At 49.7% G+C, this 16,364-nt stretch overlaps 1 protein-coding gene across 1 annotated transcript in view; it reads left to right on the forward strand.

The window, feature by feature from the left end:
• Window positions 1-16,364, forward strand: part of dnai3 (dynein axonemal intermediate chain 3) — a 204,316-nt gene that overhangs the window by 172,950 nt on the left and 15,002 nt on the right. Inside the window, exons 18-19 of the mRNA XM_070885953.1 lie at window positions 262-392; window positions 14,827-15,031. Of these exons, the coding sequence (XP_070742054.1) occupies window positions 262-392; window positions 14,827-15,031 (336 nt within the window). The remainder of the gene's footprint in view (window positions 1-261; window positions 393-14,826; window positions 15,032-16,364) is intronic.

Consider the following 16,364-nt stretch of genomic DNA (forward strand, 5'->3'; position numbering starts at 1 on the left):
ACCCTAATCCCATCAGCTCGTGTGAGCCATGCAAGTTTGATCATTAAAGGTAGACATTAGTTTCATTAGATGGAGCAAAAATACAGTTGATTTTGAAGATTCTTCAGCATAACTTACTGAATTATGGAACTCCCACTTTGCATTAAATACGTTTTCTCTTTGCAAACATATAAATACATTGGTTGTAAAGTTCAGTTCTTTGTTTAGTGCTGGTCTTTTGTTCAGTGTTTAAAAGCTTTTTGACACCTGTCACTATTACAGCTCCGAGACCGACTCACTGCTACACCGTGCATGACGGCCCAGTGAACACTGTGCAAAGATCGCCCTTCTTCAGAGACATCATCCTGACCGTGGGTGGCTGGACATTTGCCATTTGGAAGGAAGGTGTCACTGTGAGTAACCGTCATTTCATTCTGCTCACTCTGGCAACGTTTGTTTCAGGGCTTAGCTCCCAGCCCAAACATTTATCATTCCCCAACTTACACCTTCGTATCCTGAGAGCAGCGACTCCTGATCGGGTACACAGTCACTCCCCCACCCCGCCACACACACACATCCACACACACACATCCACACACACTCTTCATCATACGCAGTCCCTCGGGATCCAGGAAGACTTGCTTCCACTCTTAGAATGAGTCCTTAGGTGACTGAACAGTCCAATACTAGAACCTCAGTCCCTGTCACAGGTGGGACAGACAGTGGTTGGGGGTAAGGGAGGGTGGGACTGGTTTGCCGCACGCTCCTTCCGCTGCCTGCGCTTGGTTTCTGCATGCTCTCGGCGACGAGACTCGAGGTGCTCAGCGCCCTCCCGGATGCTCTTCCTCCACTTAGGGCGGTCTTTGGCCAGGGACTCCCAGGTGTCAGTGGGGATGTTGCACTTTATCAGGGAGGCTTTGAGGGTGGTCCCTGTAACGTTTCCTCTCCCCACCTTTGGCTCACTTGCCATGAAGGAGCTCCGAGTAGAACGCTTGCTTTAGGAGTCTCGTGTCTGGCATGCGGACAATGTGGCCTGCCCAGTGGAGCTGGTCGACTGTGGTCAGTGCTTCGATGCTGGGGATGTTGGCCTGGTCGAGGACGCTAATGTTGGTGCGTCTGTCCTCCCAGGGGATTTATAGGATCTTGCGGCAACATCGTTGGTGATATTTCTCCAGCGACTTGAGGTGTCTACTGTACATGGTCCATGTCTCTGAGCCATACAGGAGGGTGGGTATTACTACAGCCCTGTAGACCATGAGCTTGGTGATAGATTTGAGGGCCTGGTCTTCAAACACTCTCTTCCTCAGGCGGCCGAGGGCTGTGCTGGCGCACTGGAGGCGGTGTTGAATCTCCGCATCAATATCTGCTCTTGTTGATAAGAGACTCCCGAGGTATGGGAAATGGTCCACGTTGTCCAGGGCCGCGCCGTGGATCTTGATGACTGGGGGGCAGTGCTGTGCGGCGAGAACAGGCTGGTGGAGGACCTTTGTCTTACTGATGTTTAGCGTAAGGCCCATTCTTTCATACGCCTCAGTAAGTATGTCGACTACACACTCTCACACACACACACACACACACACACACGCACACACACACTCCTTCACACCCCTTCACACACACACACCCCTTCACACACCCCTTCACACACACACACACACACACACTCCTTCACACTCCTTCACACACACACACACACACACACACACACACACACCCCTTCACACACACACACACACACACACACACACACACACACACTCCTTCACACACACACACGCACACACACACCCTTTCACACACCCCTTCACACACACACACACACACACCCCTTCACACACACACACACTCCTTCACACCCCTTCACACACACACACACATCCTTTCACACACCCCTTCACACACACACACACACACACACACCCCTTCACACACACACACACACACTCCTTCACACACACACACACACACTCCTTCACACTCCTTCACACACACACACGCACACACACACACACATTCCTTCACACCCCTTCACACACCCCTTCACACACACACACACACACACACACACGCACCCCTTCTCACACACACACACACACACACCTTCACACACACCCCTTCACACACCCCTTCACACACACACACACCCCTTCACACACACACACACACACACACACACCCCTTCACACACACACACACACACACACACACACCTTCACACGCACACACGCACACCTTCACACACACACACACACACACCCCTTCACACACACACCCCTTCACACACACACATACACACACCCCTTCATACACCCCTTCACACACACACACACACACACACACACACACATATTCACATACACACACACACCCCTTAACACACACACACACACATTCACATACACACACACACCCCTTAACACACACACACACACATTCACATACACACACACACCCCTTAACACACACACACACACACACCCCTTCACACACACACACACACATTCTCTCACACACACACACACACACACACACACACCTTCATACACACACACACACACAGACACAGACACACATCCCTTCACGCACACACACACACACCTTCACACACCCCTTCACACACACACACACACACACACACACACATTCACATACACACACACACCCCTTAACACACACACACACACACACCCCTTCACACACACACACACACACACATTCACACACACACACACACACACACACACACCCCTTCTCTCACACACACACACACACACCTTCACACACACACGCACACACACACACACACACCTTCACACACCCCTTCACACACACACACACACACACACACACACACACACACCCCTTCATGCACACACACACGCGCACACACACACACATGCACAAACACACCTCTTCACATGCACACACACGCACACATGCACACACACACACACATATCCCTTCACACACACACACCCCCACACATTTACATACACACATGTCCACACGCATGTCCATACACACACATACCCACACACCCACATACACCCCCACCCCCCCACATACACACACACTCACTCCATTCATTCACTCACTCACACACATTACATCCCCCCACGCACTGGGAATGAAACAGACGCTGTGCTCCGTGCAGTTTATCATTGTCCCAGGAACGATACCTGTACCCTGGGCTACCAGACCATCTACTTCCAGATCGCAGTTTGATCGAATTACCGAGCTGGACACTAAATTGGTGGAAAGCCAGCAGATTGGGAAACAAAATGCAAAATTTAAGTCACATGAGGGGTACAGTAGCGTGGTGGTTATGTTACTGGACCAGTAATCCCGAGGCCTGGAGTAACGATCCAGAGACACGAGCTCAAATCCCACCACGGCAGCCGGGGAATTTAAATTCAGTTAATTAAATAAATCTGGAATAAAAAGCTGGTGTCAGTAATGGTGAGCGTGTAACTATTGGATTGTCGTAAAGACCCATCTTGTTCACCTTTGGGGAAGGAAATCTGCCGTCCTTACCCGGTCTGGCCTATATGTGACTCCAGCCCCACAGCAATGTGGTCGACTCTTAACTGCCCTCTGGCCCAGCGAGACACTCCGTTGTCATCATCATCATCATCATAGGCAGTCCCTCGAGATCGAGGAAGACTTGCTTCCATAGAAACATAGAAACATAGAAAATAGGTGCAGGAGCAGGCCATTCGGCCCTTCTAGCCTGCACCGCCATTCAATGAGTTCATGGCTGAACATGAAACTTCAGTACCCCATTCCTGCTTTCTCGCCATACCCCTTGATCCCCCGAGTAGTAAGGACTTCATCTAACTCCTTTTTGAATATATTTAGTGAATTGGCCTCAACAACTTTCTGCGGTAGAGAATTCCACAGGTTCACCACTCTCTGGGTGAAGAAGTTTCTCCTCATCTCGGTCCTAAATGGCTTACCCCTTATCCTCAGACTGTGACCCCTGGTTCTGGACTTCCCCAACATTGGGAACATTCTTCCTGCATCTAACCTGTCTAAACCTGTCAGAATTTTAAACGTTTCTATGAGGTCCCCTCTCATTCTTCTGAACTCCAGTGAATACAAGCCCAGTTGATCCAGTCTTTCTTGATAGGTCAGTCCCGCCATCCCGGGAATCAGTCTGGTGAACCTTCGCTGCACTCCCTCAATAGCAAGAATGACCTTCCTCAAGTTAGGAGACCAAAACTGTACACAATACTCCAGGTGTGGCCTCACCAAGACCCTGTACAACTGTAGCAACACCTCCCTGCCCCTGTACTCAAATCCCCTCGCTATGAAGGCCAACATGCCATTTGCTTTCTTAACCGCCTGCTGTACCTGCATGCCAACCTTCAATGACTGATGTACCATGACACCCAGGTCTCGTTGCACCTCCCCTTTTCCTAATCTGTCACCATTCAGATAATAGTCTCTCTCTCTGTTTTTACCACCAAAGTGGATAACCTCACATTTATCCACATTATACTTCATCTGCTACGCATTCACCTAACCTATCCAAGTCACTCTGCAGCCTCATAGCATCCTCCTCGCAGCTCACACTGCCACCCAACTTAGTGTCATCCGCAAATTTGGAGATACTACATTTAATCCCCTCGTCTAAATCATTAATATACAGTGTAAACAGCTGGGGCCCCAGCACAGAACCTTGCGGTACCCCACTAGTCACTGCCTGCCATTCTGAAACGTACCCATTTACTCCTACTCTTTGCTTCCTGTCTGACAACCAGTTCTCAATCCACGTCAGCATACTACCCCCAATCCCATGTGCTTTAACTTTGCACATTAATCTCTTGTGTGGGACCCTGTCGAAAGCCTTCTGAAAGTCCAAATATACCACATCAACTGGTTCTCCCTTGTCCACTCTACTGGAAACATCCTCAAAAAATTCCAGAAGATTTGTCAAGCATGATTTCCCTTTCACAAATCCATGCTGACTTGGACCTATCATGTCACCTCTTTCCAAATGCGCTGCTATGACATCCTTAATAATTGATTCCATCATTTTACCCACTACTGAGGTCAGGCTGACCGGTCTATAATTCCCTGTTTTCTCTCTCCCTCCTTTTTTAAAAAGTGGGGTTACATTGGCTACCCTCCACTCCATAGGAACTGATCCAGAGTCAATGGAATGTTGGAAAATGACTGTCAATGCATCCGCTATTTCCAAGGCTACCTCCTTAAGTACTCTGGGATGCAGTCCATCAGGCCCTGGGGATTTATCGGCCTTCAATCCCATCAATTTCCCCAACACAATTTCCCGACTAATAAGGATTTCCCTCAGTTCCTCCTCCTTACTAGACCCTCTGACCTCTTTTATATCCGGAAGGTTGTTTGTGTCGTCCTCAGTGAATACCGAACCAAAGTACTTGTTCAATTGGTCTGCCATTTCTTTGTTCCCCGTTATGACTTCCCCTGATTCTGACTGCAGGGGACCAACGTTTGTCTTTACTAACCTTTTTCTCTTTAAATATCTATAGAAACTTTTGCAGTCCATCTTAATGTTCCCTGCAAGCTTCCTCTCGTACTCTATTTTCCCTGTCCTAATCAAACCCTTTGTCCTCCTCTGCTGAGTTCTAAATTTCTCCCAGTCCCCAGGTTCACTGCTATTCCACTCTTAGTATGAGTCCTTAGGTGGCTGAACAGTCCGATATGAGAACCACAGTCTGTGTCACAGGTGGGACAGATAGTCGCTGAGGGAAGGGGTGGGTGGAAGCCCTTATACATGGCCGCCTTCTATCTTACAAAGGCCTTTGACACTGTCAACCGCGAGGGTCTATGCAGTGTCCTCCTCCATTTCAGATGCCCCCAAAAGTTCGTCACCATCCTCCGCCTGCTCCACAACCACATGCAGGTCGTGATCCTTACCAATGGATCCATCACAGACCCAATCCATGTCCGGACCGGGATCAAGCAGGGCTGCGTCATCGCCCCAACCCTCTTCTCAATCTTCCTCGCTGCCATGCTCCATCTCCCAGTTGATGAGCTCCCCGCTGGAGTGGAACTAAACTACAGAACCAGTGGGAAGCTGTTCAACCTTCGCCGTCTCCAGGCCAGGTCCAAGACCATTCCAACCTCTGTCATCGAGCTACAGCACGTGGACGACGTCTGCGTCTGTGCACATACAGAGGCTGAACTTCAGGACATAGTCGACATCAGTTATATAAGGCAGCTCACCACCACCTTCTCAAGGGGCAATTAGGGATGGGCAATAAATGTCGGCCTTGCCAGCAACGCCAACTGAATGAATAAAAGAAAATATTTTTCTTTGCTTTTATGAAACCGTGCAGACTCGATAATTATTCTTCACGCCAAAGCTATATGTTTTTTTAAAGGCAGAATTGTATTTTTTCCGCAGAGGTGTGGGACATAGAGGAGGAAATTCCATGGTGTGTGCAGGATATCAATCCTTGACGAGTGCCTTCCTGTCCGCACTGCCATGTGTGAAGGTTTATTCACAGTACAGGGCAGCTACAGTTCTAAGTTTCAAACACGGCTTCACAGCAGTTGAATTGAGACTGTGTTGAATGTCGGGATACAGGTGCCACAGTGTAAAACTGCCCTTTCATCCCCGGGGCCTGGGTTTGAACCAACACACAAACCCGTCAGATGAAAGCCTCCATTTTCTGCCAGTTTGAAACATGATCGGTGAAGTGAGTTTCGGTTCCATTTAACCCAAATTCCTGTGGGCACGAGTCCATATTCAGACACAAATTGCCTCAGTGGAAAAGTCCACAGACGGAGCCAATGCGGTAAAGAGCGTTTTGATAACGATGCGAGGCAAATATTGGGGAAAGGTTCCATTCTCCAATCAGTGGCATCCCTCAACTAAATGAGCAAGAGTCAACAAGTCAACTGGCCTGCCGATCCATTTCTGTTTACCATCAGCAGGTAGCTCCCCTGACAATTGACCATCAGGCCTCAGGGCAATTAGCATTGTGGAGACCACTGCAAGGATAAGAACATAAGAAATAGGAGCAGGAGTAGGCCATACGGCCCCTCGAGCCTGCTCCGCCATTCAATAAGATCATGACTGATCCAATCATGGACTCAGCTCCACTTCCCCGCCCGCTCCCCATAACCTTTCACTCCCTTATTGCTCAATAATCTGCTATCTCCACCTTAAATATATTCAATGTCCCCAGCCCCCTCAGCTCTCCAGGGCCGAGAATTCCACAGATTTACAACCCTCTGAGAGAAGAAATTTCTCCTCATCTCAGTTTTAAATTGGCGGCCCCTTATTCTGAGACGATGAGCTCAATTTTCCCCAGTCATTTACACCGTTTTTTTGGCGTATTTATTTTTTTTCAAGTTTCCCCAATATCTGTGCCGCCGTAACTGACTTAGTTACAATTTTTCTAGGTCAGTTTTTTTTGACAGTTGTGGTTCAGATTAAGCTTAACTTGTATAATACTTTGGTTAGGCCACAGCTGGAGTACTGCGTGCAGTTCTGGTCGCCGTATTATAGGAAGGACGTGATTGCACTGGTGAGGGTGCAGAGGAGATTTACTAGGAAGCTGCCTGGAATGGAGAATCTTAGTTATGAGGACATATTGGAAAGGCTGGGTTTGTTCTCATTGGAACAGAGGAGGTTGAGAGACCTCACTGAGGTATACAAAATTTTGAGGGGCCTGGATAGAAAGGGCCTCTTTCCATTGGTGGAGGGGTCAATTATGAGGGGGCATAGTTTTAAGGATCAGAGGGGATGGCGGGGGGGCTTCTTCACACAGAGGGTTGTGGGGGTCTGGAACTCGCTGCCTGGAAGGGTGGTGGATGCAGAAACCCTCACCATATTTAAGAGATGGTTGGATGGGCACTTGAAGTGCAGTAACCTGCAGGGTTACGGACCTAGAGAGATCAGCAGTCGGGAGGTGCGTCGCTGAGGCGTGAGTCCGGGGATCGGCGAGAGGCCGATAAAGGCGGAGCTTGTGCAGCTACAGGGTGAAGGCAAAAAACAAGTAGAAACATAGAAACATAGAAAATAGGTGCAGGAGTAGGCCATTCGGCCCTTCTAGCCTGCACCGCCATTCAATGAGTTCATGGCTGAGCATTCAACTTCAGTACCACATTCCTGCTTTCTCGCCATACCCCTTGATCCCCCTAGTAGTAAGGACCTCATCTAAGAAACAGAAAGGTGACGTCACAGCCAAGGGGGTAAGTGATTGGCTGGTGATTGGTGAGTAGTTTTTCTTTTTTCTCTTCTATAACAGTGAGTAAACTTTAGCATTGTTGTTGCCAATTTAAGTGTATCTAAGGGTTAAGTCATGGCAGGAGAGCTCGGTCACGTGATATGCTCCTCCTGTACCATGTGGGAACTCAGGGACACTGCCGATGTCCCTGACAACTACGTGTGCGGGAAGTGTATCCGCCTCCAGCTCCTGACGGTCTGCGTTGCGGAATTGGAGCTGAGGGTGGATTTACTCTGGAGCATCCACGATGCTGAGAATGACGTGAATAGCACGTGTAGCGAGTTGGTCTTACTGCAGGTGAAGGGTCCACAGCCAGATAGGGAATGGAAGACCAACAGGAAGAGCAGTGCAAGGAAGGTAGTGCAGGGGTCCCCTGCGGTCATCCCCCTGCAAAACAGATACACCGCTTTGAGTACTGTTGAGGGGGATGACTCATCAGGGGAGGGCAGCAGCAGCCAAGTTCATGGCACCATGGCTGGCTCTGCTGCACAGGAGGGCAGGAAAAATAGTGGGAGAGCGATAGTGATAGGGGATTCGATTGTAAGCGGAATAGATAGAAGTTTCTGCGGCCACAACCGAGACTCCAGGATGGTATGTTGCCTCCCTGGTGCAAGGGTCAAGGATGTCTCGGAGCGGGTGCAGGACATTCTGAAAAGGAAGGGTGAACAGCCAGTTGTCGTGGTGCACATTGGTACCAACAATATAGGTAAAAAAAGGGATGAGGTCCTACGAGATGAATTTAAGGAGCTAGGAGCTAAATTAAAATGTAGGATCTCAAAAGTAGTAATCTCGGGATTGCTACCAGTGCCACGAGCTAGTCAGAGTAGGAATCGCAGGATAGCTCAGATGAATACGTGGCTTGAGCAGTGGTGCAGCAGGGAGGGATTCAAATTCCTGCGGCATTGGAACCGGTTCTGGGGAAGGTGGGACCAGTACAAACCGGATGGTCTGCACCTGGGCAGGACCTGAACCAATGAACCAATGGGTCAAAACTAAAAATCATGGTTTAAAAACTAGTATTAAAACACTGTACCTAAACGCACGCAGCATTCGAAATAAAGTAAATGAGTTGATGGCACCAATCATTACAAATGGGTATGATTTGGTGGCCATTACAGAAACGTGGTTGCAGGGTGGCCAAGACTGGGAATTAAACATACGGGGTATCTGACAATTCGGAAAGATAGACAAGAAGGGAAAGGAGGTGGGGTAGCTCTGTTAATAAAGGATGATATCAGGGCAGTTGTGAGAGACAATATTGGCTCTAATGAACAAAATGTTGAATCATTGTGGGTGGAGATTAGAGATTGTAAGGGGAAAAAGTCACTGGTGGGCGTAGTTTATAAGCCCCCAAATAATAACTTCACGATGGGGCGTGCAATAATCAAGGGAATAATGGAGGCATGTGAAAAAGGAATGGCAGTAATCATGGGGGATTTTAACCTACATATCGATTGGTCAAATCAAATCGCACGGGGTAGCCTTGAGGAGGAATTCATAGAATGCATATGGGATTGTTTCTTAGAACAGTATGTTACAGAACCTACAAGGGAGCAAGCTATCTTAGATCTGGTCCTGTGTAATGAGACAGGAATAATAAACAATCTTCGAGTAAAAGATCCTCTCGGAATGAGTGATCACAGTATGGTTGACTTTGTAATACAGATTGAGGGTGAGGAAGTAGTGTCTCAAACAAGCGTACTATGCTTAAACAAAGGGGACTACAGTGGGATGAGGGAAGAGTTGGCTAAAGTAGACTGGAAACACAGACTAAACGGTGGCACAATTGAGGAACAGTGGAGGACTTTTAAGGAGCTCTTTCATCGTGCTCAACAAAAATATATTCCAGTGAAAAAGAAGGGCGGTAAGAGAAGGGATAACCAGCCGTGGATAACCAAGGAAATAAAGGAGAGTATCAAATTAAAAACCAATGCGTATAAGATGGCCAAGGTTAGTGGGAAACTAGAAGATTGGAAAAATTTTAAACGAGAGCAAAGAATGAATACGAAAGCAATAAAGAAAGGAAAGATAGATTTCGAAAGTAAACTTGCGCAAAACATAAAAACAGATAGTAAAAGCTTTTACCGATATATAAAACGGAAAAGAGTGACTAAAGTAAATGTTGGTCCCTTAGAAGATGAGAAGGGGGATTTAATAATGGGAAATGTGGAAATGGCTGAGACCTTAAACAATTATTTTGCTTTGGTCTTCACAGTGGAAGACACAAAAACCATGCCAAAAATTGCTGGTCACGGGAATGTGGGAAGGGAGGACCTCGAGATAATCACTATCACTAGGGGAATAGTGCTGGACAGGCTAATGGGACTCAAGGTAGACAAGTCCCCTGGTCCTGATGAAATGCATCCCAGGGTATTAAAAGAGATGGTGGAAGTTATAGCAGATGCAGTCGTTATAATCTACCAAAATTCTCTGGACTCTGGGGAGGTACCAGCGGATTGGAAAGCAGCTAATGTAATGCCTCTGTTTAAAAAAGGGGGCAGACAAAAGGCAGGTAACTATAGGCCAGTTAGTTTAACATCTGTAGTGGGGAAAATGCTTGAAGCTATCCTTAAGGAAGAAATAGCGGGACATCTAGATAGGAATAGTGCAATCAAGCAGACGCAACATGGATTCATGAAGGGGAAATCATGTTTAATTAATTTACTGGAATTCTTTGAGGGTATAACGAGCATGGTGGATAGAGGTGTACCGATGGATGTGGTGGATTTAGATTTCCAAAAGGCATTCGATAAGGTGCCACACAAAAGGTTACTGCAGAAGATAAAGGTACGTGGAGTCAGAGGAAATGTATTAGCATGGATCGAGAATTGGCTGGCTAACAGAAAGCAGAGAGTCGGGATAAATGGGTCCTTTTCGGGTTGGAAATTGGTGGTTAGTGGTGTGCCACAGGGATCGGTGCTGGGACCACAACTGTTTACAATATGCATAGATGACCTGGAAGAGGGGACAGAGTGTAGTGTAACAAAATTTGCAGATGACACAAAGATTAGTGGGAAAGTGGGTTGTGTAGAGGACACAGAGAGGCTGCAAAGAGATTTAGATAGGTTAAGCGAATGGGCTAAGATTTGGCAGATGGAATACAATGTCGGAAAATGTGAGGTCATCCACCTTGGGGAAAAAAACAGTAAAAGGGAATATTATTTGAATGGGGAGAAATTACAACATGCTGCGGTGCAGAGGGACCTGGGAGTCCTTGTGCATGAATCCCAAAAAGTTAGTTTGCAGGTGCAGCAGGTAATCAGGAAGGCGAATGGAATGTTGGCCTTCATTGCGAGAGGGATGGAGTACAAAAGCAGGGAGGTCCTGCTGCAACTGTATAGGGTATTGGTGAGGCCGCACCTGGAGTACTGCGTGCAGTTTTGGTCACCTTACTTAAGGAAGGATATACTAGCTTTGGAGGGGGTACAGAGACGATTCACTCGGCTGATTCCGGAGATGAGGGGGTTACCTTATGATGATAGATTGAGTAGACTGGGTCTTTACTCGGAGTTCAGAAGGATGAGGGGTGATCTTATAGAAACATTTTAAATAATGAAAGGGATAGACAAGATAGAGGCAGAGAGGTTGTTTCCACTGGTCGGGGAGACTAGAACTAGGGGGCACAGCCTCAAAATACGGGGGAGCCAATTTAAAACCGAGTTGAGAAGGAATTTCTTCTCCCAGAGGGTTGTGAATCTGTGGAATTCTCTGCCCATAGAAGCAGTTGAGGCTAGCTCATTGAATGTATTCAAGTCACAGATAGATAGATTTTTAACCAATAAGGGAATTAAGGGTTACGGGGAGCGGGCGGGTAAGTGGAGCTGAGTCCACGGCCAGATCAGCCATGATCTTGATGAATGGCGGAGCAGGCTCGAGGGGCTAGATGGCCTACTCCTGTTCCTAATTCTTATGTTCTTATGTTCTATTATGTAATTGGGATTAGACTGGATGACCTTTTGTTGGACGGAGCAGATATAACGGTAAGTACTGCAGGGAATAGAATACGGCCAGGCTGATCTCCTGGACTAGTGTCGATCGCCTGGATGGGTCGGAGAGGAATTTTCCCAGATTTTCTCTCCCTAAATTGACCTGGGTTTTTACCTGGTTTTTGCCTCTCCCAGGAGATCACATGGCTCCGGTTGGGGTGGAGTGTAAAATGTTTCAGTGTAAGGGGTGTCGCAGTTGTGTGGGGCGGACTCGTTGGGCTGGGTGCTCTTTGCCTTTCTGTCATTGTTCATTGTTCATAGGTTTATATGTAACCTTCAGGGCTGCTGACCGAGGGCCATGCGGCTCTTTGTCGGCCGGCGCGGACACGATGGGCCGAAATGGCCTCCTTCTGCGCTGTAAATTTCTATGTTTCTATGTTTCTAAAAGTACTCGCTACCCCTGTTTCATTACCCAGAAACTAAAATACTCATGGCTGACGTCATTACTAACACTCATTCCCTTACATAAGCACTTTAAATTTCAGCAAACTAGAAATGCCTTCTCCTCACGACACTTCAGTGCCATCTATTTATATCCGAATACCTGTTGCTTTAGGATTGTTAACCCTTAATTCCCCAAGATGTCCAGCATACATCTCTCCAGGATTTCTAATCGAGGAGACAGATGTACAGAGGCGGAGAGGTTTAGAGAGGGAGTTCCAGAACTTAGGGTCCAGACAGCTGAAGGCATGGCCGCCGATGGTGGAGCGATGGAGATCGAGGCCAGAATTGGAAGAACGCAGAGTTCTTGGAATGTTGTAGGGTGGGAGGGGTTACAGGGATAGGGAGGGGTGTAGTTTGGGAGGGGGTTACAGAGATAGGGAGGGGTGTAGGGTGGGAGGGGGTTACAGGGGTAGTGAGGGGTGTAGGGCAGTAGGGGGTTACAGGGATAGGGAGGGGTGTAGGGTGGGAGGGGGGTTACAGGGATAGGGAGGGGCGAGGCCGTGGAGGGATTTGAACATAAGGAAGAGAATTTTAAAATCGAGGTGTTGCTGGGCTGGGAACCAGTGGGACATGGTCAGTGAGCACAGGGGGTGATGGGTCAATGGGACTGGTTGTGAGTTAGGACACGGTCAGTGAGCACAGGGGGTGATGGGTCAATGGGACTGGGTGTGAGTTAGGACACGGTCAGTGAGCACAGGGGGTGATGGGTCAATGGGACTGGTGTGAGTTAGGACACGGTCAGTGAGCACAGGGGGTGATGGGGGAACGGGACTGGGTGTGAGTTAGGACACGGTCAGTGAGAACAGGGGGTGATGGGTCAATGGGACTGGGTGTGAGTTAGGACACGGTCAGTGAGCACAGGGGGTGATGGGTCAATGGGACTGGGTGTGAGTTAGGACACGGTCAGTGAGCACAGGGGGTGATGGGTCAATGGGACTGGGTGTGAGTTAGGACACAGTCAGTGAGCACAGGGGGTGATGGGGGAACGGGACTGGGTGAGTTAGGACATGGTCAGTGAGCACAGGGGGTGATGGGTCAATGGGACTGGGTGTGAGCTAGGACACGGTCAGTGAGCACAGGGGGTGATGGGTCAATGGGACTGGGTGTGAGCTAGGACACGGTCAGTGAGCACAGGGGGTGATGGGTCAATGGGACTGGGTGTGAGTTAGGACACGGTCAGTGAGCACAGGGGGTGATGGGGGAACGGGACTGGGTGTGAGTTAGGACACGGTCAGTGAGCACAGGAGGTGATGGGTCAATGGGACTGGGTGTGAGTTAGGACACGGGGCAGTGAGCACAGGGGGTGATGGGTCAATGGGACTGGGTGTGAGTTAGGACACGGTCAGTGAGCACAGGGGGTGATGGGGGAACGGGACTGGGTGTGAGTTAGGACACGGTCAGTAAGCACAGGAGGTGATGGGTCAATGGGACTGGGTGTGAGTTAGGACACGGGGCAGTGAGCACAGGGGGTGATGGGTCAATGGGACTGGGTGTGAGTTAGGACACGGTCAGTGAGCACAGGGGGTGATGGGTCAATGGGACTGGTGTGAGTTAGGACACGGTCAGTGATCACGGGGGTGATGGGTCAATGGGACTGGGTGTGAGTTAGGACACGGTCAGTGAGCACAGGGGGTGATGGGTCAATGGGACTGGGTGTGAGTTCGGACACGGTCAGTGAGCACAGGGGGTGATGGGGGAACGGGACTGGGTGTGAGTTAGGACACGGTCAGTGAGCACAGGAGGTGATGGGTCAATGGGACTGGGTGTGAGTTAGGACACGGGGCAGTGAGCACAGGGGGTGATGGGTCAAGGGGACTGGGTGTGAGTTAGGACACAGTCAGTGAGCACAGGGGGTGATGGGTCAATGGGACTGGGTGTGAGTTAGGACATGGTCACTTAGCACAGGGGGTGATGGGTCAATGGGACTGGGTGTGAGTTCGGACATGGGGCAGCCGCGTTTGGGATGAGCTGAAGTTTATGGAGGGTGGAAGCTGGGAGGCCGGCCAGGAGAGCATTGGAATAGTCGAGTCTGGAGTTAACAAAAGCATGGATGAAGGTTTGAGTAGATCATCAACCCGTTATCTTTGCTTTTGTAAATAATGAATACAAAATATAGGATCAGTCCAGGTGCACAGCCCGGAACCTGGAAGGTAACTAATTGAGATGATGGTGTTTTGTTTCCCATTGTTTCCCAGCTTGGACCTCTCCTGCATTCGGCCTGCACGGTAAAACACTGCACAACCGGGCACTGGTCCCTCACCAGGCCAGCCGTTTTCATGATTGGAAAAGAAGACGGGAACATTGATATTTGGGATTTACTCGAAAAAACCCACGAGCCCTCACAGACACAGAATATTACTTCTGTCGCTATAAGCTGCATCAAACCCTGCATTATCTCTGGTACGTCAATACACAAACCACCCAGCAGTGTGCTCAAAGCCTGTAACTGGATGTTATGTGAATATAGGCGGGCTTAACTATGACCAACCGCACCCCCAAACCCCCTCCCCCCACCACACTCCCCCAACGCCCACTCCCCCCTCCCCCACCCCACTCCACCAACGCCCCCCCTCCACTTCCCCCCCAACCCCATCCTTCCCCCAACCCACTAACACCCCCAAACCCTGCCCCTCCCCCCAATCTCCCCCCACTCCCTAACCCCCTAACACCCCCCCAACACCCCCCTCTCCCAACCCCCTCCCCTAAACCACCTCCCCACTCCCTAACTGCCCCCCCCCCCAATCCCTCCCCTCCCACTAAGACAGTCCATGAGTTGTGCAGCAAGGCCACACTCAGGCAAGGTGTTGGAGGGATGGCGGCAACAGTGGCCGTACCAACTTGGATAATCAGGCCTTCCCCACACCATGATGGCCAGAGCATCAATAACTAAACACTTCCTCCCTCCCCCAACCCCCTCCCTCCCCTACCCCATACACCATCTCCCCCAACCCCCACTCCCCACAACCGCATACACCCCCTCTCCCCCCAACCCCATAAACCCCCTCCTCAACGCCCTCCCCCAACCCCCTCTCCCCCCAACCCCATACACCCCTCCCGCCCTCCCTAACCCCCTCTCCCCAACCCCATAAACCCCCTCCTCAACGCCCTCCCCCAACCCCCTTCATCCCCAAACCCCTCCCCCACCAAACCCTCCCTCCGCCAACTCCCCCCACCTCAAGCCCCCTCCCCAACCACCTCCCCCCGCCAACCCCCTCCCCCCCCCCCACAAACCCCTTCCTCCCCCCCACACCCTCGCAGCCATGGAATCTCCTGAGAGAAAAAACTCAGGGCCATTAACAGCAACAACTTTTATTTATATAGCGCCTTTAAGGTGCTTCACAGCCGTGTTATAAGACAGAACAAATAAATTTGACACTGAGCTGCAAAAGAAGTAATTGTGGCTGATGACCAAAAGCTCAGTCAGAGAGCTGGGTTTTAAGGATCGTCTTGAAGGAAGAGAGAGACGTAGAGAGGCGGAGAGGTTTAGAGAGGGAGTTCCAGAGCTTGGGGCCCAGGCAGCTGAAGGCACGGGGTTATAATCAGGGATGCTCAGGAGGGCAGAATTAGAAGAGCACAGACATCTCGGGGGGGGTTGTGGGGCTAGTGGTGATTACAGAGATAGGGAGGGGCGAGGCCATGGAGGGGTTTGAACACAAGGATGAGAATTTTAAAATCGAGGTGTTGCTTAACCGGGAGCCAGTGTAGCTCAGTGAGTACAACGGGTGATGGGTGA

Source organism: Pristiophorus japonicus, chromosome 8, assembly GCF_044704955.1.
Source record: "Pristiophorus japonicus isolate sPriJap1 chromosome 8, sPriJap1.hap1, whole genome shotgun sequence".
NCBI classification, from domain to species: domain Eukaryota; kingdom Metazoa; phylum Chordata; class Chondrichthyes; family Pristiophoridae; genus Pristiophorus; species Pristiophorus japonicus.